Raw genomic sequence first — 24,733 nt, forward strand, 5'->3', positions numbered from 1 at the left:
TTTACGAAGGTGCCTATAAGTGACTGAAATTTAGAATATATGAGTGATCCTCAATTAAAGAAATCATAATAAAGTTTTAACAATACTTTTAAAGTGAATTGATAAAAGTATTTTTGTAATATATTTCTCTTAAAAATATCCTTAGAAAATATAAACACTTAAATTTTGCATCGAACTATTTTTAAAAAGTCAAATTTAAATAATAATTAATTATATATAGACACACACGAAAACTTAAACACTTATAAAAATTAGTTGAAAGAATAAATTCTAATACGATATTAACATGTTTTTCAGATTTTTACAGCTTCTCGGATATTAACATCGTCCTTTCAAAATTCATCAATGGGAAAAAATTCAATAACAATCATAGACTCTTGCCTCCATAAAAATAATATTCGAATGCATGGTGTGTGTTTCGATATAGAAAGAAAACTCTCCTCAATATGTAAAAAGAGTAGACTAATCAAGATGTAGTAGTTAGACTTTATTTTGCAATAATATTTTATTCTTCAATATATTGGAAATACCTTCTTATAGAAAAAAAAGGGACAATTTGTATTTTATGCATTTTGCTTGTTAGAAAAAAGAGAGACATATTTCATGTTAGCTGGCCATTTGTGTATTTATGAATAAATACTTTTTCAAGAAAATTCATGCAAAAATTTGAACATTTTTAAGTTGAATATATCGATTGAGATTTGAGATGATTGAAGACATAGCTGGTAGAGTTATTTTCCCTTACTTAGGCTTGATAAATTAGAAGCAACAATTATCATTTTCTTGTACTTATATGCTTTTGTTTCTAATTTTTACTTTATAACTCAATTAAAACTTTTAATATTATATTTATGTAATTGTTTAAAAACATAATGCTTATTGAGATAGAGTACACGCGTAATGCATGTGCTGAAAAACTAGTTAATATCATATAAGAGAAGGCTCCAAAAATTAGATCTTGCATTTGCCATAGTAGTTTTTTATTTTAAGTTTGGTTAGTGTATGCCAGTATCATGATGAATGCGAGATCTAAAAGTCTTTACTTTTAGAAAACTTTGTATGAACGAAACAGGCCAAATACAACTGATAGCACATTTGGCCAAGCTGCAAAAATCAGCTTATTTTGAAAAGTATTTTTTTTTCAAAAGTGCTTTTCTCAAAAATACTTTTGGTGAGAAGCAGTTTGTGTTTGGCTAATTAGTTTGAAAAGCACTTCTGAGCAGCAATTAGTGTTTGGCCAAACTTTAAAAAACTGTTTCTAAGTGTATTTTTCTCAAAAGTGCTTTTGGAATGAAGCTACTTTTTTCTGCTACTCCAAAACTGCTTCTGCTTCTCCTCGAAAGCACATTTTTCCTTCTAAAAGCTTGGCCAAACACCTCAATTTTTGGCCAAAAGTGCTTTTGACCAAAAAAAGCACTTTTGGCCAAAAAGAAACTTGGCGAAACAGGCTATAAGACATCATTGATAAAATCATTATAAAAGAAATTAAAAAGAAGACTTTATACGAATACAAGAATTTCCGAAATAATTTAACGGTGAAGATATCATATATATGATATACTCCAGTAAGCCTATTGGAGCGAAAAAAAATAAAAATACAGGGACTTCCAATTTGTACGCCGTTAACGTTTAAAAGCAGAAAAGAAAAAAGAAAAAAAGGGTGACGGTCGACGCTGAAGTTCAAAGTTCCCAGATCGATTTTCTTTTACGCCCCTGCCCAAATCTTTATTCTATCTCCACTTCCCTAAGGAGGTTTCTTCAAATCCAGCTTCTTCAATCTATTCATTTTCACAAGGTCCAATCTTAATAAAAAATTCTCAATACTATTACGTCCCTTGATTCGTTGCAACTATCCGAATCGGCAATTATTGAATGATGGGATCTGAATCGGTAGTTTTGTTTATAGACGTTCTATTTGATTCCTAGAATTTTGACAATGTGTGATTTAATTTGATAGGATGAAGGAGGTTGCCATATAATTTGAGCTTCGGATCGAGTGTGAAAAGAAAATGGCGTGGTTTAGTGGGAAACTTGATTTGGCGAACTTGGATCTTGCCGGTGCCGTCAATAAGCTCAGCGAGAGTGTCAAAAACATCGAAAAGAATTTCGACACGGCTCTTGGTCTCGAGGAGAAATCTGATGAATCTACTAGCACTGAAGGTATCTCTTTTCCAAAGTTATATGATTATTTTACTTTTTATCATTTTCTCAAAATACGCTTATGTTGGTCTAAACTTCCCAAATATATCATACCTATCAGTAACCTATACCTAATCCTAGACATGGTTGGGTTCAGCTATATAGATGTATATCTATTCCACTATATTCAGGAAAATTAGGACTCTTTTGAAGCTAGAGTTTCTTTAACTCTCACACTTATCACTGTACTAATTTAAAGTCCCTTAACCAGACTAGAAAGAGAGTTCGCAAACACCCGATCCTAATGTAAGTGTAATTCCAAACAGATCATTGATTCTGCCAAGAATTGCATAGTACTGATAGCCTCTATAGCATATTCCATGCATTCAGTTAAGCCTACTTAAGTATATTATATTGCTGCATTTCTTAGGAATAGTCAAATTTCAGGGCTGACTGATTTATTTCAATGTTCCCTTTTCTTCTTGTGATTGCATGCAGCTTCAGGATTATGGCCTTCCAGTACGGATAGGAAGGCCTTGTTTGATCCTGTCATGGCTTTTATGGGACAAAAAGGTGGGGAGACTGCTGTAGAATCTATAGAAAAAGCTGAGTCATCAAAGCCCGCCTTGCCCGCTGAGGAGGTAGTTGAAGATTCAGCTGAATCTACAGTTCAACATGATGTAGTTCCTAAAGAACCAAAAGAAGAAACAAGGGACGTAATTGAGCAAACTAAATCTGCTGAAGAAGCGAATGAAGAAGCACAAAATGTTGATGGGAAACCAAACCAAAAGATTTCTGCTGAAGAAGAAAACGAGGAAGCAAGAGCTGCTGATGTCAAACTAGACTCTACTATGGAAACAAAGGTTGAGAGGGAAGAGCAAAGAAGTGATATCGGACCAGATGAAAGAAAAGCTGAAATTGATTCAGTGGCTGAAGCGTCGGAAGTCAATTTAGATCATGCTCAGGAAAAATCTCCAGAAATCCCCCAAAAGAATATTCCAGAGGAAGAATCATCTGAAAATCTGGAGTTGGTTGCCTCCCAGACATCAAATGCTTTATCTCAAACTCAAGTTGGTATCCCGCTGCTTGTTGATTCACAGGAAAATACCGACGATGACAGGGAACAGAAGAAAGAAGTCACTGATGAATCTCCTCTAGTTCAATCTCAGGATGCATCAAGTGACCGAGCAGACAGGGAAGAGAAGAAAGAAGTCACTGAGGAGTCTCCTCCAGTTCAATCACAGGATGCGTCAAGTGACCGAGCAGAAAGTGGAAGACCTTCTGTTTCCGATTCTGTAACTGCCAGTGAAGATGGCAGTGTTGAAGAGCATTCTAACAGGAGCTTTCTTGGTGACCAGCACACAGATGAAGGTTGGAAGAGGGTATCTGAATCAGTTATGCATGAAAATGAGTCAGTTAGTAGACCTGTTGGGGCTACCCAGCGAGGAAATGATCATGAGACTGACGTGAAAGAACAACGGTTGAGCTCAGGAAGCAACTCTTCAGATGTTACAGACACAGTGGTTGAACTGGAGAAGCTGAAGAAGGAAATGAAAATGATGGAAACTGCATTACAAGGAGCTGCTAGACAAGCACAGGTATGTCCTTATCCTCTTTTAACAGAAATTTATGCACCTGGTGATCCTCAGCATCAGCAGTAACGCAGGATAACATGCTGAATAAAACAGGGAAATGTCAAGGTTCTGAATCTTTCGATATTACTTGAGAATATGAACTTTTTTGGTGTCTGTACCTGAAATAGGAGTGTCCAATAATTCTCATTGTGTTATCTAAAGATTAGCTCAATCCCATTTGTTTTCAATCATCCTCCCAACTTGTGAGGTCATCGATAAAAGTTGCTTCAGTGAGTTGAATTTTAACTAAAGCCAGCTTCAGTTAAAAAAGTCTTGATTTGAATCTTCTGTCTGCGTCATTGACTCATTCCATTTGACATTTTCTTGCACTTGTCTTTTATAACATAGTTTCCCATCTTGAGGTCCCAAATGTCTGAAAGCATGGATATTTCCCGTTGTTTGAGTCTGTGGATCCTTTGAAAGTTGCAACATCCACTGGCACGGGATGTTGGTACACGCCTAAAGACGAGACTTAGAGGGAAGCTAAAAATGTGTTGCATTTAGCCCTTTCTTATTATGCAGGAAGATTATTCCAAAGCCAATAAATAAATACTATAAGGTTTCGGAGATTGGGACTAATTTTCCCTTTATGTGCTTAACTTCTCATTATCCAAACTTACTGTTATGCAGCATACTTGAAAAAAGAATTCACTTGGTGTGCTAGTTCTGAATTTCAGTTCTTGTTTATAAATATGAACATTCAATGAGATGACATATTACTGTTTTTCCTTAGGCGAAAGCTGATGAAATCGCGAAGTTGATGAATGAGAACGAGCAACTGAAGTCTGCTATTGAGGATCTGAGAGTAAGTTCCCATCACTTTAAAGTTCCTTTCGAGGCTATAACTCATTTGTTGCTGTATACAATTTTTGCAAATGGCACGAGTCAAAGACATACTATAGTTTCAGGATGGATCTTCCTTTTCATTTTTTTAAAAATTTTTTATTCTATGATTTTTCTAGTTTTATTTTTCTGCTTGTTATTTAATGATATTTCTTTCACTTTGGCCCCTTGCTTGCATTTTTTCTTCTGGAGGTAAATCTCACATGTGGGCCAGTATTGTGTAAGCTCTCTGCTTAACTGGTTAAGTCATCTTAATTACCAGCTAACTTGTTAAGCACTTTTTATAAATATCGTCAATATGATCGGACTTCTCTGGACTAGATGTGTGGAGGGCTGGAAGAATTATAGCTGTGGCATAGTGTTACATCATTGGTGACTTTGACATCAATACACGTTGCATGTTCTATTAGACAAATCGTATCTTCTCTTCTGTTTGTCAGATGACTTGTACTTAATATGTTCTTTCATTCTCTCACTGCTTGTTTCGTATATCAATTTAGGTACAGAATAATTTGGGTGACAATCATCCTTGCAAGCAATTCTTCTGTCGTTCATTTTATCTTTCCTTTAGTATTAATATCATTTGTGCGATTGGGTCTGTAATTGCTGCTGGGAATTAGCATACAGCGCGCCAATATCCATGTATTTTGTAATGAATAAATGGGTATAATTGATCCAAACTTTAACCAGTATTTTTTTTGATAACCGTGGTGTCCGGGCTAGCTTGCGCTCACCTCAACTAATTCCATAGGGTACTTGCTACCTTCCACTTGATTGACCACTGGGGTACACCCTTGGGTGCTTATTTAAACTGATGAGTTCCAATGCAGTTTTAAAAATTTCTAGTTCCCCATTCTGCAGCTTTCCTCTTATGTTGACTTTAGGTTCATCTTTCAGCCCTCAAAACTCCCTTCTACTTATATCTTTCTCTGCTTACTCACCCTAATTTTATACAGAGGAAGTCCAATGATGCAGAAGTTGAATCTTTGCGAGAAGAGTACCATCAAAAAGTGTCTGCTCTTGAGAGAAAGGTATGTATGTGTTCAAAGGATGTTTCAGCTTGAACTTCCACTGCTGTAGTATGTACTTGCATTATGACTTAATCATCAGCTGTTCCTCATTGCAACAGTAATATGAATTTCTTGAAAGACAGTTTGATAGAGCTTACACGTTGTTGCTTAGTTTTGCTGCTTCATTTAGGCATCACTGAATTGCTCTGCTTCATCTTTTATGCCTTTAACTTCTTCATATTTTATGCTCGGAGATTCTGTATATTGTTTGTGTGGTCCTTAGTTTTTTAGCTTTTAAATGGTTCTAGTAGACTCTAACAATGCAGGAATGTCTTGCTGATAGGTGAATAAGTGAAGAAAATTGTGCCTCTAATGGGTCGAACCCCGTTCATGCTAATTAGTAAGACTATATTTACTAAATATATGAATTGCTTGTTATTTTAAAAATGAAAGAAATTAAAAGTAGAAGCAGCTTCTTTTATGCTGCACAGACATGATATTTGGAGAATGAAGAGAAAGGTTTTGTTGGCTGGCAAATTTCCAAGCTTTCTAAGTTAATTAATAATTTTGAAGAAATTTTACATCCTTTCCTAATATATATATATATATATATTTACTGCTGAAACCTCATATGTACTTTCTAGAATTACAGTTCCCCGGTTAATTTTTCTAAAGCAAATCCTCTTACCTTTAATTTTAATCTTTTTCTATGTCACGTTTGAGGGCATCATTGTTATTTGTTTCTTTAATACGAAAGTGTTAATAGGCATATCACAATGTTTTATTACTGATCAAAATATTACTTCAAAGGCCCTGGGCTTTGTTCTAGTGGTACGAGTGCAACACGTGATGTGCGGATTAGACACACTTCATAAGTTGTACCCTGCCGCAGACAAAAGTCTAGTACTTGAGTGGAGAAGGTGGGGGGAGGGGGATAATCCACCTAAGTTCCAATTGCGTGCTAGCTGGCTTTTGGGGATTTCTCGGCTTTCAAAAAAAAATTATATTAGAAAGTTCTAAAATAATGGGAAGTCAAAGTATTTGAAAAAAAATGAAGAAAATAAGATAATTTATGGGTGGAGTAGCACGAGACCTTTATAAACCCTTTAGATGCCTTATTTACCCGATGTGAGACTTCAACGCACACTTCCACATGTGTAACCTGATTTTTGGGCTCACGCACATGCATGCTAAGGTTTTGATTTTTAATACCATGTGATAGAATCTGAACATTTAATTCAAACCCTTAAGACAATAGGTGGGGTAGTGCAAGATCGTAATAAACTCCTCCGGATGTCCTTATAAACTTAATGTAGTATTTGAGGACAAATTTGCTTCTTTTTAGATTTTTCCTCTTTTCCTTCATTTAGAAGATATTTTCTTTTATGTTTTTTTAAATCCATGCCGAGCCTGAAATATTTCTCGGCCTTTTCCCTCTTTGGTCAGAGATATCTTTTATAATTTTACTGTATAAAGCTTACAAAACTCCGTATATTTTAGAAGGAAATGTTGTTAATGCTTCACATGTGGCAGTACATTCATATTATAGCCAGGTGATCAAATAATCAGAGACATTAGAGGCGCTGGCGGGAACTTCTAAATGAAGGAAAAGAAGAAAAATTTTGAGCTGTCGAGTTTGCAAGGATGCAACCGTCTACTTCTCCTTTACTTAAGATCATATTTCCTGTGGAATGTGTCTTAGCATTACTGTTTGCTATTAAAAGGCGAACATGCGATGTCTCGTTATGTTGTTTTTAAATGTGCTACTACTTTCCATTTAAAAAAAGTGTTACTAATGAAAATTTTGACATTCATTTATTTCAGGTTTATGCTCTAACCCGGGAGAGGGATACACTTCGCAGGGAACAGAATAAGAAAAGTGATGCTGCAGCTCTTCTCAAAGAGAAGGATGAGATAATTACTCAAGTAATGGCTGAAGGTATGATAAACTCAATCTGTCTCTAACAAGTGGTTTTAATGCATTATACCATCATTTGGCCTTTGTTTCGCATGAAGCTTTCCTACTATATGTGGCATATAGGACAATTGTACAGTTAGGAACAAGGTAAACTTACATTAATTTTAGGTGGTGTCTTAGATTTTATATAGACTATGAATCTTCGATACCATACTTATGCTAGAGTGTGTGTCGTATATACTGTAAATCTTTTGTGGAGAACCATATTTTGGTGTAGGAACTCTACTTTTTTGGTATACGGCTTGTATACGGGATTTTCCCATCATTTATATAATCATTTACCGTATCAAAAAACATATGTGTGGATCGTGCTTGTTGCTAATATGTAGGTAGTGTCAAAACAAAAATTTGAAACAGAAAGAAGGCTCGATGGTGATGCTGTAAGAAGTTGATGCAGTGTGTTAGGAGTTAGGATTGAGAAATTTTCATTTCACATAATCTTGAGCTCAATTTGCACAGTTACATTTTGTAATTGAGCTTGATAGTTTCGTTGGTATTTGAATGGTTTGAATTATATTATGATGTCTGATGATGAAGTTTAACAGTTCCCGAGTTGAATCTATGACAGTTCATTATGTGTTTTTACGTTTCTTTCTGAAAGTTATGATCTATAGATGCTTCTTGCTTTTCTGTTTTGTTTATTAGGCTTGTATGTCGGTGGCATCTTAAAAGAACAGAGGACAACGGGCCACCTTAGGCACTCTAGTGAACTAGATTAAGGTTACTTGGAGAGGATAGGCCACTAGGTCAAGATTAGACCTTCAGATACACCGGTCAAAGGTGTGTAACCATGACAATTGAAGGTGTTAAAAAAGAGACGTGTTAGACCTAAATTACATGGAATTAAGTTATTTCAAAAGACGTACAATATCTTGGAACTTATGCAGACTTCCAGAAAAATAAAACCCAATAGAAAGAAAAAGATCCATACAGGTGATACCAACTAGCTGGGGTTAAGGGTTAGTCATGTTGGTCATATTATGTTAGGTTCTGCGTTCAATAATCTTTTTAGAAGTTTGTATGTTTTAGTAGAGGGGCTTTTAGTGCTCGGGAACCTAAATTATTGAATATTTGAAAGAAACGGGCTCAAATGGATAGCGAGGATTCATATAGCCAACTACATCTAGCTTGGGATTGAGGAGTAGTTATAATAGCGCAATAATTGTTCCACTTACAGGTTTTATGAAAGATACAAATATATGTATTTTAAAGATAAATTCCATGTCTTCATGTCATACTTGTATCTTACATGAAACTTGTATCTGTATCAATGCTACTTAGATGGTAGCTATGGTACATTGATTAGATGTCTGGAAGTAGCTTGATAGTTAGATGTTTGTGGGGGTTGGAAATGACTGATAGAGTAAGTAGTCAACTGTGCTACATTAGCAAATTGGGTTCAGACATACATTATGAGTCCAGAATCTGATCAGCAATGGGCAGTGATCATTTTAGGACACGGACCATAAACGGGTCTCAAAATTTACACCTACAACTGCACCAAGCATTATAAAGCTTTTCAAATTACAGGGTGTGTTTAGGCTCACTAGGATTCTATCTCTTCTCGAATTTTAATTTCATTAGAGAAAATTGAAATTCAAGATTGGTCGAATAGGCTGTTTGGGTGTAATTGGAGAATCTGATAGGTACTCATGTCTTAAAAATGCGTTCCTTGGAAGAAGTCTGAAGTTTGTGCATGCTGTAAGTTACATCATATCCAGCCTTTTGTGAGGAACTTTATCTGTTGCTGAACCTTTGGCTAGAGTCTCCTTTTTTTTTTTTTTTTTTGATTGGTATGTTTGTCTAGAGTCTCCTGCTGACACAGTTTAATCTTTTACCTGGTTGACACGTATATCAGATTATTTGGAGAAATTTCTTCATTCCTTTAAAGTTTGTATAAGCCCTATAATATTTTGGACTCTCCTTATGCCATTTCAAATTTTCAAATGTCTAAAACTTATTTTTTCTTCCAGGTGAGCAGCTTTCTAAAAAGCAAGCTGCCCAAGAAGCTCAAATGAGAAAATTAAGGGCACAGGTGTGGAATCAGGCATACTCATTATTCCATCTCAGAAAGCTTATTTGTAAGTTTTAACAAACCTTCCATTTGTTTTGAAAGTTAGATCAGAGAGCTTGAAGAAGAGAAGAAAGGATTACTTACCAAGCTTGAGGTCAGTCATTTTTATTTGATGTAGTGACCTCATTATAGATATTGTGAGGAGTGTCTGAATTTTTCATTGTTAAATAACAAAAGGTGTCTGGATTACTCATTACTTTCAGCTCTCTCCTATTGTGGTTATGTGTTCTTTTTATGTTCAAATGTAGAATTCCTTGCTTTCATTTTCACAAAATGTTTTTTCTGAGTTTTCAGCTAAATAGAGTTTTTTGTTTTAACGTGCCTTATTATAATTATTGGAGGGTAGAAAATTTTCTAAAACTAACACTAGCTGCAGCGGAACTTCATCTAAAAAAGTGGGAAGTGTTCAAGATATGTTTGGTATGAAGGAATATATTTTTTGGAGAAAGTTATCCGCAAAATAGGTCACTTTTTGGATAAAATATTTTCCACTAGGTGGAAGAGAAAATGTCTTACCTTACATATGGGTGGAAGTCGTTTTCCTTCACAATTATCCCAACTTATTACTTCAGATAGCTGCTCGACTAACACGTTGGACATTATTATAAATCTTTATACTTAAAAGTTTCATCAACACGCTATCCAATTTGCTAACATTATTATTAACTATTTGATAAAAAAATCGGAAAATATTTTCTACTCACCAACCAAACACCCGGAAACATTTTTCCGGAAGATATTTTTCAGAAAATGACAGTTTCCGGAACACGTGACTTAGAAGTTGCCTTTTGCTAACCCCTTGAGTAGAATCTTGCAAGTGTGCATTGAGCATTTTAAAGAGTATTTCAGGACGTTTCTTGGTACCTCGCAATTCAAAAGTCTCTCCACGGCTGAAGAACAAAACACCCATAGTGAAATTTGATTTTTTTCGTACTTTTACTTCAATGTTCCCTCTGTTCTTGAGTTGTTAACTGAACCTTAGAGCTGTTCCGGGACAGTTTTTAAAATCGTCACCAACAAGTGTTAGTTGTGGGTAAGCAGCTCCCATTTCCAATCACCCAATTATTGAAATTTCTTCTAAAAAGAAGATTCCATAAAATTTTGCCTCTCTACCCAACAGAAAAAACATTCCAAGAAATGCTCCCAGGCACGATTACGGAGGTAGCTTTCTCTCTCTTCTGAAAGCTAAACAACCACTTCTCCGGCAATTCTCTGGCAAGGAACTTAGTTTCTCCTTAATCATTCAGCGGTGATTGCTCAGAAACTGGGTGTAAATTCAACATGGGGGAAGAAAAGATTTATTTTAACTCAGGTTTTAAATCTTATGAGATCGCTAGAACCTATTCAAGATCTGAAATCTGGTATGACTGGGGGGAACGCAGCAGGAACATGTTTCGGAGATTAAGTTTCAGTCATAAAATCATGAAGTGGATTGTCTATGTTCTTAAAATGGCATCTAAGGTTCAGACTATGTCCGTCTTACGTTGGAAAACAAATGAGTTCTTCTCTCAGTTTTATGGCACATTGAAGTATAATAAATACGGCAGATATATCAGCATTATTGCTATACAAGGGGACAGCAGATCAGTTACAATAATTCCAGAAGGTACATTTAAAGAAGGATGGGGGAAGATAGCATTAAAGATGGATAGATTCATTAATGATGCAATCATAGCGGAAGAAAAAGCCTTCAACCCAGTCATTGCCTCCTCTTATGCTGAACAACTCAGGGCCAACAAATGGACGACAACAGAGACCAAACCTTCGCCGATCAAGACTCAAAATTCCAGAATTATTATGTCTGGCAGCCATAAGGCTTCAGATAATGATCTTCTAGGAAGATGTATTGTTGGAAAATTTCCCGATTCTTTGAAGGAAATACCAACACTCAACGATGTCCGGAGATGGGTCGCTTCAGTTTGGAAATCTGCTCATGGAGTAAATGTTTATGAGATGAATGACTCATTCTTCTTGTTTGAAATGCCGACAAGAAAAGCTGCTGAACATGTGCTGACAGGGGAATGGAGATGGAAAAAGGTAAAGCTGATACTTGATTGGTGGTCTCCCACAGTTGGCTGCTGGCCAAAAAATGCAGAAAGGAACTGGGTCTGGATCCGACTTTTAGGGCTTCCTCTGAATTTATGGTCCCAAAAGGTCTTTAGCGAAATCGGTAATTTTTGCGGGGGATGGATTGAAACAGAAGAAGAAACTAGTCTGAAGAATCACTTGCGCTGGGCCAGAATTAAAGTGAAGGGAGATGGTACCAATGTACCGAAAGAAGTGGAAGTTGAAAGTGATGGTTTTATTTACACCATCCCTATATGGTGTGAAATTCCGGCGAGGGTGGAGGCCGGAAATCTCTCTGGCAGTGATTCTTTTGACCTAGCCGAGGAGAACCAGACCTGTGAGGAAGGTGATGGGACTTCTCTTCCGCAGAATACGATTGAGCACGTGGGTACATCGATAGGAGTAATCAATTCAAATCTGTTGACACGTGAGGAGGCACGTGCTAGGGACAAACAGGCTGCCTTGGTCCCAATAGTTGTTATTAATAAGGATTTGGGTTATAGGCCCATTAACTGTTATGGGCCAACAGATCCTTTGCTTTTAAATAGAGCCCAAGAGTCACCAGCTATTTTAAAAGACCTTGATCCAATGCTCCTGGAATTAGAAGTCAATTACAGTCAATCCACATCAGAAGGTTCGAGTATTTCTAGCTTTAAAGCTATCGAAAACTCTCCTAAACAGGTGGCCTTTCTCAATTGCCTAGAGAATGGAGCAGAACAAAACGAAGGAGTGATTATGCTGGAACAGAACAATACAGAAGGAATTCACAACCAACAAAGAGGACAACAATCATCTAATATGCAGATAATTGAAGTTTCTGAAGAGCAACCATGGGTGTTAGAGAATGCAGAACCAATCGATGTTCAACCTGTTGACGAAGAGATGGATGCAACGTTGTGGGTGCACAGCAATATAATTCGCCTGAGCAACAAATTTGGAGTAGATTTTCAGGGATGCGAAAAAGAGGCCCTTGCTCTCTTTATCAAAATCGATAGCCAGAGAAAGATTCACAGAGCAGAACCAATCACAACAACACCTTCAACTCCAAGATGGAAAGGTACTCAGGAACTCAAAGGTTTAGTTAATTTTGATGTCAAGTTCAAAAGCTTAGGGGACAAAAGCCGGGGGAAATTCCAGTCAATTGTTGATCCATGAAGATAAACATAATCTCATGGAATGTTAGGGGGATAAATAGAAGGAGGAAGAGGAGCACTTTAATGAGTTTAATACACAAGTGTAGAGCTGATATTTACTGTCTTCAAGAAACCAAAGTAGAAGGGGATATAGATGAGTATGTAAAGCAACTATGGGCAAATAGATGGGTGAAATATGAATGTCTGCAAGCTAGTGAGACCAGAGGGGGGATATTAATGATGTGGGATAGTAGAATTTGGAAGGGTGAAGTTACATGTACAGGAGTACACTCCTTGACTTGCAAATTCATGGCCACTGCCCAGGACTTTTCCTGGTATCTAACAGGGGTATATGGTCCAAATAGTAGAAGAGAAAAACAAGGAATGTGGGAAGAAATTGGGGCTGCCAGGGGTCTCTGTGGAGATCTTTGGGTGGTATGTGGTGACTTCAACACGCCCAGGTTTATCTCAGAACAGAAGAATTGTACCGCCCTAACAAGAGATATGATTGATTTTTCTGATTTCATAAATGACATGGAGCTTGTAGATCTTCCTTTAAATGGAGGCTTATATACAAGGAATTGGGGAGGGTCTCAGGACTCTTCTTCCAGAATTGATAGATTCCTCGTCTCAACACATTGGAACGAGGAATTTAGGAGTATCAAACAGTCTACCCAACAGAGAGTAGCCTCAGATCATTTTCCTCTAGCATTACAATGTGGGGATTTGGACTACAACAAATCCTACTTCAAATTTGAAAACTGGTGGTTAGGAGTAGAGGGGTTCAATGAACAAGTGAAGATTTGGTGGGACTCATTTGTGTTTGCAGGCAGACCAGACTATATCCTGGCAAGCAAACTCAAAGCTTTAAAAGGGAAGTTAAAGGAGTGGAATCTATCAAAGCATGGAAATTTGGAGTCCATCAAGATCAATATCCTTAATCAGATTTCAGAGTTGGATACAATTCAGGAGCAGAGAAACTTGAATGAAGAGGAAGTTTTATTGAAAGCCAACTTGTTCATGGAATTTGAAGAGGTGGCAAAAAATGAGGAGATTGCTTGGAGGCAAAGGTCTAGGGCCTTGTGGTTGAAAGAGGGAGATAAAAATACTAAATTCTTTCAGAGGACAGCAAATGCACATAAGAGGTACAACAACATAGATCAACTAGTGGTTAATGGTGTAACACTAGAAGAGCCTGCTGCTATTAAAGAAGAGATAGTAAGGTTTTATCAGCATCTTTTTATGGAGTCTGAATTCTGGAGACCAAACTTTAACATGGTGGACGGTCCTGCAATCACTAATGAAGAAAAAGAATGGCTTCAAAGATCTTTTGGGGATTAAGAGGTGCATGACTGCCTCAAACTCTGTGCTATTGATAAAAGCCCAGGTCCTGATGGTTTTACTATGGGTTTCTATTCCAATTGTTGGGATATCATTAAAGGAGACATATTGCAAGCTATTCAGAATTTTCACAGCCAGGAGTTCTTTGAAAAGAGCCTAAATGCCAGCTACATTGCTTTGATTCCAAAGAAAAATGGGGCAAAAGAATTAAAGGATTACAGGCCTATCAGTCTGATAGGTAGTGTGTAGAAAATTATCTCTAAACTTTTGGCAGAAAGACTTAAAGTAGTGATCTCTAAGCTGATTGGCAAACACCAAATGACTTTTATTAAAGGAAGGCAAATCATGGATGCTGCTCTTATTGCCAATGAATGTATTGACTCTAGATTGAAGGAGAAGAAGCCAGGAATCTTGTGCAAGTTAGATATAGAAAAAGCTTTTGACCACGTTAATTGGGACTTCTTAATAAACATGCTGAGACAGATGGGTTTTGGTACAAAATGGACCAATTGGATCAGATTTTGTATTAGCACTGCCAGATTTTCAGTGTTGGTTAACGGCTCGCCTGAAGGTTTCTTTCCCTCACACAGGGGATTGAGGCAAGGGGATCCCTTGTCCCCTTTTTTGTTCATTATAGCTATGGAGGGATTGAACAACATGCTCCACACAGCGCAACAGAATAATTGGATCAGGGGTTTCAGGCTAAACAACAGACAAGGTGCAAGTCTGGAGATATCACATCTCCTCTACGCAGATGATGCCATTATTCTTTGTGATGCTGAGATAGATCAGATAAGGATGCTGAGAGTTATTCTTACAATCTTTGAAGGCATATCAGGGCTTCATATTAACTGGGGGAAAAAGCCTAATTTTCTCGGTTAATGAACCTCGGCAGATTCAGCAACTCGCGGGGATTCTTGGTGGTGAAATTGGTGTTTTTCCAACTATTTATCTTGGTATGCCTTTGGGGGCTAAGTGTAGATCCATTGATATATGGAATGGGGTCTTGGAGAAATGCGAAAAGAAACTAGCAAGGTAGAAAAGTCAATATCTCTCTTTAGGAGGCAGGTTAGTACTTATCAATAGTGTACTGGATGCCCTTCCTACTTATATGATGTCTTTGTTCCCTATCCCTCCAAAAGTTGAAAGGAGAATGGATGCTTTAAGGAGAAAATTTCTATGGCAAGGCAACAAAGAAAGAAGAGTGTTTCATTTAGTTAAGTGGAAGACAGTCACACTTAGCAAGAGGCAAGGAGGCATGAGAATAAAAAATTTGAGGAAACAAAACCAAAGCTTACTCATGAAATGGCTGTGGAGATTCACAACAGAAGAACAATCATTATGGAGGATGGTTATTAAAGACAAGTATGGAGAGGCAGGGCCCTGGAAAACAAAGATAGTAAACACTACCTATGGGGTTAGCGTCCGGAAGACAATCAGAAATCTTTGGCAAATCTTCAGCAACAAAATCAGCTATAAAGTGGGTAGTGGACAGAACATTTCTTTTTGGGAAGACTATTGGTTGGGACAGGAGCCTCTTAAGACAATGTACCCAGACATTTTCTCAATTAATCAGCAGCAGAAGGCCACTGTGAACGAGGTTTGGTCAGCTCAAGGGTGGAATCTCACTTATAGAAGACTCTTAAATGATTGGGAAATCAATAGAATGACAGATTTTTACAACGAACTCAATCAATTCACTGGGGTCAATCAGGACGTAGACAAGGTGTGGTGGTTGGGGCACAGCTCAGGAAGGTTCTCAGTCAAGTCTTCCTACCATATGCTTAATCAAACTAATATTATGATTGATCTTTGGCCCTGGAAACACATATGGAAAGTAAGAATACCCTACAAAGTGGCTTGTTTTGTTTGGTTGGTTGCTAGAAACGCTTGTTTAACACATGATAATTTGAGGAGAAGAGGAATATCTTTGTGCTCTAGATGTCACCTATGCGGAAGGGAGGAGGAAACCAACAGTCACCTTTTTCTGCACTGTTCGGTGACGGTTCAGGTTTGGAACATATTTATAGCACTCACAGGGATTCAATGGGTCATGCCCAACAGCACCATGGAAATGTTGTCATGTTGGAACAAGGGGAGAAGATCTGTAAGTGACAAGAAGAGATGGGGTATGATTCCTGCATGCATATGGTGGACGCTTTGGAATGAGAGGAATTCAAGATGTTTTGAAGACAATGCTAACTCAATTCAGAAGATTAAAATGAATTGCTTAATGCTTTTTCATTTTTGGTGTAAACTTGAATACATAGAGGACTCAGAAGCTATAATAGATGTCCTTGGGTCTTTGTAAGAAGATAGATAAATTGATGTATATTTTTGGTTATACCCTATGTAATTATGGCATGCACAGCCTTTGTGCTTTTGAATATAGCAAACTGTTATCATCTCAAAAAAAAGTGTTAGTTGTGGGTTGATTGCTTTACGTTTATCATTTTACTTTACGTGGGATTATGGTAGAAGTTGTGATTTCAAGTTACATGCTTATGCCTTTCCTAGGTTGAAGAGAATAAAGTAGAGAGTATAAAGAGAGATAAGGCAGCAACGGAAAAGTTGCTTCATGAAACAGTAGAAAAACATCAAGCAGAGCTGGCAACGCAAAAAGATTACTATACTAATGCGCTAAATGCCGCAAGAGAAGCTGAAGCTTTAGCTGAGGCACGGGCTAACAATGAAGCCAGAACTCAACTAGAGGGTCGCCTAAGAGAGGCTGAAGACCGTGAAGCCATGCTTGTTCAGGCACTTGAAGAATTAAGGCAAACACTAAGCAGAACGGAGCAGCAGGTTTATATTCTTGAATAGTGTCCTATCGGGGTTTGTCCATCTAATTCCCAGTACCTAATATTTTCTTCACCTGCAGGCAGTTTTTAGGGAAGATATGTTGCGCAGAGACATTGAGGATCTCCAGAAAAGATACCAAGTATAACTGCATTCTACTTTTTTGTTTTGCAAAATTTTCTGCTTTACTGCTTAATTATGTTTGCTTTACGTATATTTGTTCTTCTATGTTTAGGCCAGTGAGCGTAGATGTGAGGAGTTGATAACACAAGTTCCTGAATCTACCAGACCTCTTCTCAGGCAGATAGAAGCCATGCAGGTTGCTGCCGAGATGTTATTTTTCATATTGTATAAATGGTCATGGACCTATTGGTATATGGACCGCTTTTCTAATGTCTATGTTTCTATGCATCTTCTTTGATTACAGGAAACAAACGCCAGAAAGACTGAAGCTTGGGCTGCTGTCGAGAGAACCTTGAATTCACGTCTTCAGGTTTTAAGAGAAACATATACAAACGTTATTTATAGTTGAAACTCGAAGGGATTCTTAATTTTATTCTGCAGGAAGCTGAGGCAAAAGCTGCAACTGCAGAGGAGAAGGAGCGATCTATTAGTGAACGCCTTTCTCAAACCCTGTCTCGGATCAATGTGCTTGAGGCTCAGGTTCTTTTACCTATTGCTATGATGCTGCTTCCATAGAGCTTCTTCCCAGGAATTTGCTTACAAATTTAGTATTGCAGATATCTTGTCTAAGAGCTGAACAGACACAGCTAACAAGGTCCCTTGACAAAGAGAGACAGAGGGCCGCGGAGAATAGGCAAGAATATCTTGCTCTAAAGGAGGAAGCTGAGACTAACGAAGGTCGTGTGAATCAGCTTGAAGAAGAAATTAAAGAAGTCAGAAGGAAACACAAGCAGGAACTACAAGAAGCATTAACTCACCAGGAACTCCTGCGGCAGGTAACCACATTATGTTTTACTTTCCAATTAATTAGCTGTGTCAATGCGTTTTTGCACCGATGATGCTTGTGGTTTTACATGCGGCATAATATAAATATGATCAAGATGCTTCAACCGAAGAATATGTTTACTTGTTCTTTTTTGTACCAGCTATGGGTTGACCTGCTAGACATTTGATAAGTTTATTCTCTTTTAAGTTCTGAGACCTACTTAAATGGTTGATGGCATTTAGCATTTATCTAATCTGTGGCAGTAAATGCTCTATCACCTGAGCTTTGCCACTTGCGTAATGACAATTTTTCGCCGTTCTATTGTCTTCAAAAGCATCAAAATAACGAGAGAATGAACATTCTTAATATATAAGCACAGGACACAAGTTTGGTAATGGTATCACTTAGAGTAATCTACACTGGAAGTTACAGGTGAAGGTTGTGATAACTTTTTATATGATTTAACACTATGCATCTCCTATTCTGAAATCCGTGATCGCTAAACCTTTATCACATATTTATTGGTGGAATTTATTTAGACTGGATTAATACCTGGAAACAACCTGGTATTTCATGCTAGTTATTCTTGGTGTTTATTTTTGTTAATGAGAAATATGTTTGAGTCAATTGTCCCCATGTTTTACAGGAGTTAGAGCGGGAGAAAGCTGCTCGTTTGGATCAAGAAAGGGCAACTCGTACTCCATCTAATTTTGTACCTGATCAAAGCCCAATAATGAAGCAGAAATCTGGGATTGAAAATGGTATTAATACAAAGTCTACTTTTCAATATGGAGCTTTACAGGTTTGTGTTTCCCGATGTCTAACAATCACCTAGCTGCAGGAAGTCTGACGCGGAGACTTTCAAGTGCTAGCAGCTTGAGTAGCATGGAGGAAAGCTATTTTCTACAAGCATCTTTGGACTCGTCTGACAATTTATCTGACCGTAGAAATGCATTGGAGGGTAATGTGAGTCCATACTTTATGAAGAGCATGACATCAAGTGCTTTCGAAGCTGCACTTCGTCAGAAGGAAGGGGAACTTGCATCATATATGTCTCGACTTGTATGGACTATGGACTCTCTTACTGATCCTTTTAATCGCATATCATGTGCACTTATATTATAATTTTGATGTTTTTGTTGGCCTTTTTGCACCGTGTTATTAAGCTTATTTACTGGTAGCATTTATTTGAAACAACGAACCATAGGAGCTGAAACTATTGTGGTTTACTTTCATGCAAGGTTATTTTTCCTTGCAAACCAGTTTGTTTTCATTTGACTTCCTTCTGGTACTAACTGACTGATTCTTCCAGGCATCTATGGAGTCCATCCGCGACTCCTTGGCCGAGGAGTTGGTTAAAATGACTGCAGAGGTCAACTCTTTTCTCCGAATATATAACTTCTCTTTTCTTCTAAGAGTTTTCCCTTTGTGATGTTCTTTGTTTGAAATTTGTTGTATTTGTTTAGTGTGAAAAGCTTCGTTCAGAAGCTTCCGTGCTGCCTGGCATTCGGGCAGAGCTAGATGCACTTAGAAGGAGACACTCGGCAGCTCTTGAATTGATGGGTGAACGTGATGAGGAGGTACAAACTAGTTTCTTCTCTACGGTTCATGATTTTTTTCCTCCCACAAGCATATTTCTTGCTGATCCCAAATTAGGCATTATAAAGGGAACATTCTTTTTTCTATTAGGCTCTAAAACAGATATTTCTTGAAATCTCGCAAAGTGTAAGGTGATGCACACTTGTACAAACTGTATGAATCGGCTCAACATAGTGATACATTTTGGATGAGAAATTTGTGCACATTCACCTCTCAACATTTTTGAAAGAATCATTTCCCTTTTTTTCTTTTTGAAAGTTCTGGGTCAAATTTTAGTTACTTTCCTTTTATTTTTGGAGGGTCTGTGCAAATGCCACCAAAAAATGTGACTTCTGGTCAAAGAAACAAAATTATAATTCCTGTACTGTTGCCTTTGAAATCTGCACTACTAGAGGTTCCATTCTGGGTCTCATTCGAGGCTTATTGGGTAGATCCGGACCCAGTTGATGTAGGATTTTTCCTCTTTTTCTGTATCTTTGCTCTGTTCTATTCTCTGCATGCATGAGTATTCTTCTCTGTAAAACATCTTTTTGGATTTATATTGAAAAATATCACTTTGTACAAGTCATTCATGTTTGTTCAAGCATATTAGTGTGCAAACACTTAGGTGTCATCCTATATGGTTTGGCTTTGGATCTCTATTCAAACATTACCTGATTTCCTTTATTTGGCATTGTAAGCATGAGTTTATTTACTTTTTGTTAGGGGAAGTTTCGCCACGTCGGGATTACTTCTTTCCTTTAGAGTATCTTCATTCTAGTTGATGTCAACCTACCTACCGAAAAAAAGTCTAGTTAGATGTCAGCCTCCATTTTCAGTTTCATCAATCTTTGTGAAATTTTTGTATCTGTTAAAAAACATTATTTTGAATACAGTTTTATTTTAGTCTCTGTTGCCATAGATTACATTTTTACTCTATTATCCTGGAAAATATACCGCATACGCTCTCTAGGTGCCTAAGTTGCGTGGACTCTTCGATTTTGGTGCCGTCCCCGTCCCCATACGAGACGAGGACGGGAGCGGGAGCGGGATCCGTCCCGGATTCGGTCAATTGACTTCGGAAACTTTGACCGGAGTCCATCGGCAAATTTGGGAGAAAAATTGAGATTTTGATTTCTCAAAATAAAAAATAAAACAGATTTAGGAGAATGAAAGAATAATGTCCATCTTGGAGAATGAAATATTTGAATTCTACAATATTCATGTAAGTTTTTAACAAAATATCTCTCAAAATTTACAATATTTTTATAGCTCTATTTTTTATTAGCTGAATCCCGCACCGTATCCATATCCGGATCCGCACCCCCGAATCTTAAAATTTAGATTTTGCCGAATCTGATACTCGGATCCGTCCCCGTATCGGATACGCGCACCCGAGTCCGAGCAACTTAGCTAGGTGCTATATACTCTCTAATTTCCTTTCTCTGCTCACCTAAGTAGACACATTTGCATCTCTGCTTTTTCTCTCGTTCTCCAATTGTTGATGCATTGTCATCCTCCTCTGACTCACCTGAGCCCCCCGTGTACAAACCAACATTTCATTGACACTAGATGAAAATTCTTTAAACAATGGAAGTATGATAAAGATTATGGGCTTGACTTTAGTTAGATTTATCAGATCCTATTTTCTTGCTGTTATAGTATTTAGCTTTACTGACACGTGCAGTTGTCCAAGGTAGATTAGGTGCGCGGGGATGCAACTTGTCAAGTACTGTTGTTTTGTTATTCATAGATCAATTGTCCATTTGAAATATAATCTATGTCCACAGTGAAGTATTGATCTTTTCTCATAGTGCTCTTTGGATTTCTATTCACGGTACGTGTACTTGTTTGTGATAGTTGGAAGAACTCCGTGCTGATATCATTGACATGAAGGAGATGTACAGAGAGCAAGTAAATATGCTTGTGAATAAGGTATAGCGTGCACAATTATTTAGTTCAATCTTGCAGATTCAGGTGCTTTAAATCCACGTTTTCATTGATATATTCTTGCAGATTCAGGTGCTTAGCTCATCACTGGGTGCTACCTGACAAAACTGATCTCTTGATGCGTGGCTTGTTCTTTTCTGTTGCATCCTGGAGGGTGCTGCAGTGTATGTGGTATATCACATTGATTTTGGACGCGATAATTGTTGTCACCAGTTTATTATAAATCTATAGAGAAACTACCTTTTACAGGTTTGCTATTGTAACTTTAGTGAATTGTTGTATAGCATAATTTTGTAAAAGTGGCGTATGGGCTTAAGCTTTACAAACTGTTCTCAATTAATTCCCAAGTTCAATTAATTGTTAATAGAACTGAGTATAGTTGTTTAATTCTGCCACAAGTTTTCTTTGTTCGTGCTGTCCCAACTATTCACTTCTGCATAATCAGACTGCAGCAGATGTTTCTGGCATTGATGGTTCTGTCATTGGTGAAAGTGGCTTAGTAATGTGAGTCTAGTAAGGTACTAAGAACAGACCATGAGATCTCGGGTTCAATTTCCAATGAACTTCGGGTCAAAATCCGATCTGCCCGTACTTTATGTCCAGAAAGTTACACTCCGGCCTGAATTCTTTCGCTATAAGCGTTTATGGTGACTTCACGAATAGGTGGCATGATCTTTGGTTGGATACTCAACTTCCATCTTACTAGTAACTTTTGCACGAGATTATGATTTTGTGTAATGTCGATTACTTAAGATTTCAGTCCTAAAAGAAAGGATAAATTTCAATCAAGTCTCAGGCTAAGCTTTTGATATCGGCGTCACAGTAAGAACTCAAGGAAGAGATAATAAAAAGAATAATAAACAAGGACTCCCACTACCTGGGAAGTAAAATTTTCTAACTTTTTAGTTGGAATGGTTTGGTTATATATCTCCTAAATCAATAATTTGAACTGACCGATGTTTTTGGGTCAAAATCATTAGGTATGTGATCCGTATTAATTAAAAAAAATAAAATAGATATGACAAATTTCTGAAACTGAACTTGAAATAGTATCCAAGAGTACCATATTAAAGCTGGTAGCGCGAGAGGTAAGAAAGATACCAAAACAATAAAAAGGAAACCAACATTAAAAAAAAACAATATATAGAAATCACTTTTAATTGCGTGATTTCTTTTTTATCAGAAAAAGAAATTTATTTAAAACAACAACAACAACATGTCCAGTATGGTTTAACAAGTGGGGTTTGAGGTAGAATATACGTAGATTTTACCTAATTTTAAAAAAGATACAGAAACTATTTTCGGGTAGACATTTAAAAGTATTTGTAATTTATTTTCCAAGTTAACTCACGTGTAATAATATAGGTTTTTTTTTTCATTTCAACTTAAATAAAACAATACTCCATCAATTATAATTATCTTTGAAGCAATCACCACACTGTCCCTGAAACAGAGTACATGCAAAAACGATGACGTGTCATAATATGATAGGCGAGACATAAGAAAAAAATAATCAAGAGCAACTAATATTGGACCACGTGTTGGTCTGAGAGCTCTCGTAGAGTTGTAGATCCTCCTTCGTGTCGTCATCTCTGTTTGCTGCTTTCCTTCCATGGTCTCTGCCGCAATTGCATATGCATATGACAGACACACTTCCCTTTTTCGCACCGCAACTGTTAACTCCATTTCTAAGGTTCCTCCTTTACCTTTTTTGCATTCGTACGTTTTCCTTTTACTTTTCCTTAATTAATTCCTTCTTAACACTTCAATGCCAATATTGATTCCATTTTAGCTACATTTTCTGTTCCTTTTCATCTGACTGTACCTTTCTGCTCTCGCAAATTTTCTTCTTTTTTCCAGTCTTCCAAAACGTTTCACGAGGTAAAGAACGAATACTGACACACACACACACACACACTCACTCACTCACTCCTATCTATAGGTGCGTTTAAATGGTAATGGTAGATAATTAGGCAACCAACGCCAGCTTTAGTTACAGCTGAAAACGTAGAAGATTGTACTTTTTTTTTTCTCCCTATTTATGATTTAAAGGATAAGAATTTTCTCGATTGATAATAAGAGTATTGAATTATCGGTTCAAATATGGACACATTAGATCTGAGATTTGTGCTGCGTTTAGATTAGACATTGTCGGTTATGAAGTGATGTTGTGGCTGGCCAGCTGATAACTAATGATTTTTGTACGCGAATGGATCTGGGCAGGTTGGCTTGTATATGATTGGGAATCTTCTTACAGTATTGGCACCATAGATCACAATCACAGAGTATGAGAGGGGTTCGTCTTGCAGATGCTTATTCGATCTACAAGCGTGCTTCTTCTAATGACCATTTCACTGATGATTATGATGACCGTGAACAAAATTTAGGTACGTATCCCTTACATTCTTTTCTTTTAAAAAAAGAAAATGAAATTATTTGTGTGTTCAATCGAATCTACAAGACGGATCTTAGATTTAGAATCAGTACGTTCTGAATGCAGCTTATTATAGTATTTGGGGATTAAAGGGGTGAACACGAGATGGGTGTTTTTTAAATTTTGGGTCATGCCAAGATCTATTTCTTATTCCTCTTGATGAAAATCATGCCATTTCTATTTTTATGAGCTTTCTTACGCATTAAAACTATTTGAAAAAGCAGTTGAAAAACTGCTCAGTAAATACTGAAAACGCTACTGGCAGGTTCTGGATTTTCTTGAGCTCAAATAGAGAAATAAAATGTTGCCAACTTGGTTAAATAAAATAGTATTATACTCCTCTAGTGTACCATCAGCTTAGAGACAATCATAGGACTTAACATTATACTAGGATATATTTTAGTATGATACTACTTCACATTGTACCGTGTTAAAGTGTGAGCTTATATGGCTGATCTCATACGAATTTTTTAGGTCGCCTGCAAAATGGTGTCTGGAAAGAAATCGGAAACCCCTCATGGAGACGCCCGTTACCGCATATATTGGTCGCAATTATTTCATCTCTCTTGTTTGGCTACCATCTCGGGTATGACTAAATTTGAAAATTTTGGTTTCTTTTCATAAATCCTACCAATGTAGTTTGTCAAATGGCCTTATTGACTTTTTTTTCCTTTTCCTTCACAATTGATTTTGGCTTGGTTTATTCAGGGTGGTTAATGACACTCTAGAAAGCATGTCTTTAGACCTTGGCTTCAGCGGCAGCAGCTTGGCAGAAGGTACTCTATGCCATTTACCTTAAAGACCCCG

General features: G+C 37.2%; 3 protein-coding genes across 7 annotated transcripts in view; all 3 read left to right on the forward strand.

Annotated features, from left to right (window-relative positions):
- On the forward strand, positions 1,597 to 21,879 carry LOC109226838 (golgin candidate 5). Of its 3 annotated transcripts, none has more exons than XM_019391720.1 (20): positions 1,597 to 1,795; positions 1,958 to 2,160; positions 2,638 to 3,737; positions 4,507 to 4,578; positions 5,573 to 5,647; positions 7,451 to 7,565; positions 9,578 to 9,639; positions 9,725 to 9,772; positions 16,737 to 17,021; positions 17,098 to 17,157; positions 17,251 to 17,334; positions 17,443 to 17,508; positions 17,580 to 17,678; positions 17,756 to 17,974; positions 18,611 to 18,725; positions 18,800 to 19,026; positions 19,277 to 19,336; positions 19,431 to 19,544; positions 21,403 to 21,477; positions 21,559 to 21,879. In XM_019391720.1, exons 2-20 carry the CDS (start codon positions 2,010 to 2,012, stop codon positions 21,592 to 21,594), a joined length of 3,063 nt encoding a protein of 1,020 aa, XP_019247265.1. In that variant the 5' UTR covers positions 1,597 to 1,795; positions 1,958 to 2,009; the 3' UTR covers positions 21,595 to 21,879. The 3 variants fall into 3 exon arrangements, with proteins under 3 accessions (XP_019247265.1, XP_019247267.1, XP_019247266.1); XM_019391722.1 differs by lacking the exon at positions 21,559 to 21,879 and adding an exon at positions 21,514 to 21,552; XM_019391721.1 differs by having other exon boundaries at positions 1,599 to 1,795; positions 18,806 to 19,026.
- On the forward strand, positions 9,781 to 16,636 carry LOC109226839. Its single transcript, XM_019391723.1, has one exon. The coding sequence runs from the start codon at positions 10,960 to 10,962 to the stop codon at positions 12,898 to 12,900; it is 1,941 nt and encodes a 646-aa protein (XP_019247268.1). The 5' UTR covers positions 9,781 to 10,959; the 3' UTR covers positions 12,901 to 16,636.
- LOC109226840 (probable plastidic glucose transporter 3) overlaps positions 23,076 to 24,733 on the forward strand; it is a 7,290-nt gene continuing 5,632 nt past the window's right edge. The window contains exons 1-4 of one of the 3 annotated variants that reach the window (XM_019391726.1): positions 23,076 to 23,211; positions 23,716 to 23,879; positions 24,401 to 24,512; positions 24,635 to 24,702. In XM_019391726.1, coding sequence (XP_019247271.1) covers positions 23,780 to 23,879; positions 24,401 to 24,512; positions 24,635 to 24,702 — 280 coding nt within the window. In that variant the 5' untranslated portion in view covers positions 23,076 to 23,211; positions 23,716 to 23,779. Of the gene's footprint in view, positions 23,212 to 23,263; positions 23,374 to 23,715; positions 23,880 to 24,400; positions 24,513 to 24,634; positions 24,703 to 24,733 lie in introns of those variants that run through there. The other 2 variants (XM_019391724.1, XM_019391725.1) reach the window with 2 other exon arrangements.

Source organism: Nicotiana attenuata, chromosome 6 (assembly GCF_001879085.1).
Source record: "Nicotiana attenuata strain UT chromosome 6, NIATTr2, whole genome shotgun sequence".
Taxonomy (NCBI): Eukaryota; Viridiplantae; Streptophyta; class Magnoliopsida; order Solanales; family Solanaceae; genus Nicotiana; species Nicotiana attenuata.

Excerpts from the sequence above, each read along its gene's own strand:
- LOC109226838 (XM_019391720.1), top strand. The coding sequence starts at position 2,010 with ATGGCGTGGTTTAGTGGGAAACTTGATTTGGCGAACTTGGATCTTGCC. Across the intron at positions 4,579-5,572 it reads CTGCTATTGAGGATCTGAGA|AGGAAGTCCAATGATGCAGA; the intron begins GTAAGTTCCCAT and ends AATTTTATACAG. Across the intron at positions 7,566-9,577 it reads TACTCAAGTAATGGCTGAAG|GTGAGCAGCTTTCTAAAAAG; the intron begins GTATGATAAACT and ends TTTTTCTTCCAG.
- LOC109226839 (XM_019391723.1), top strand. The coding sequence starts at position 10,960 with ATGGGGGAAGAAAAGATTTATTTTAACTCAGGTTTTAAATCTTATGAG.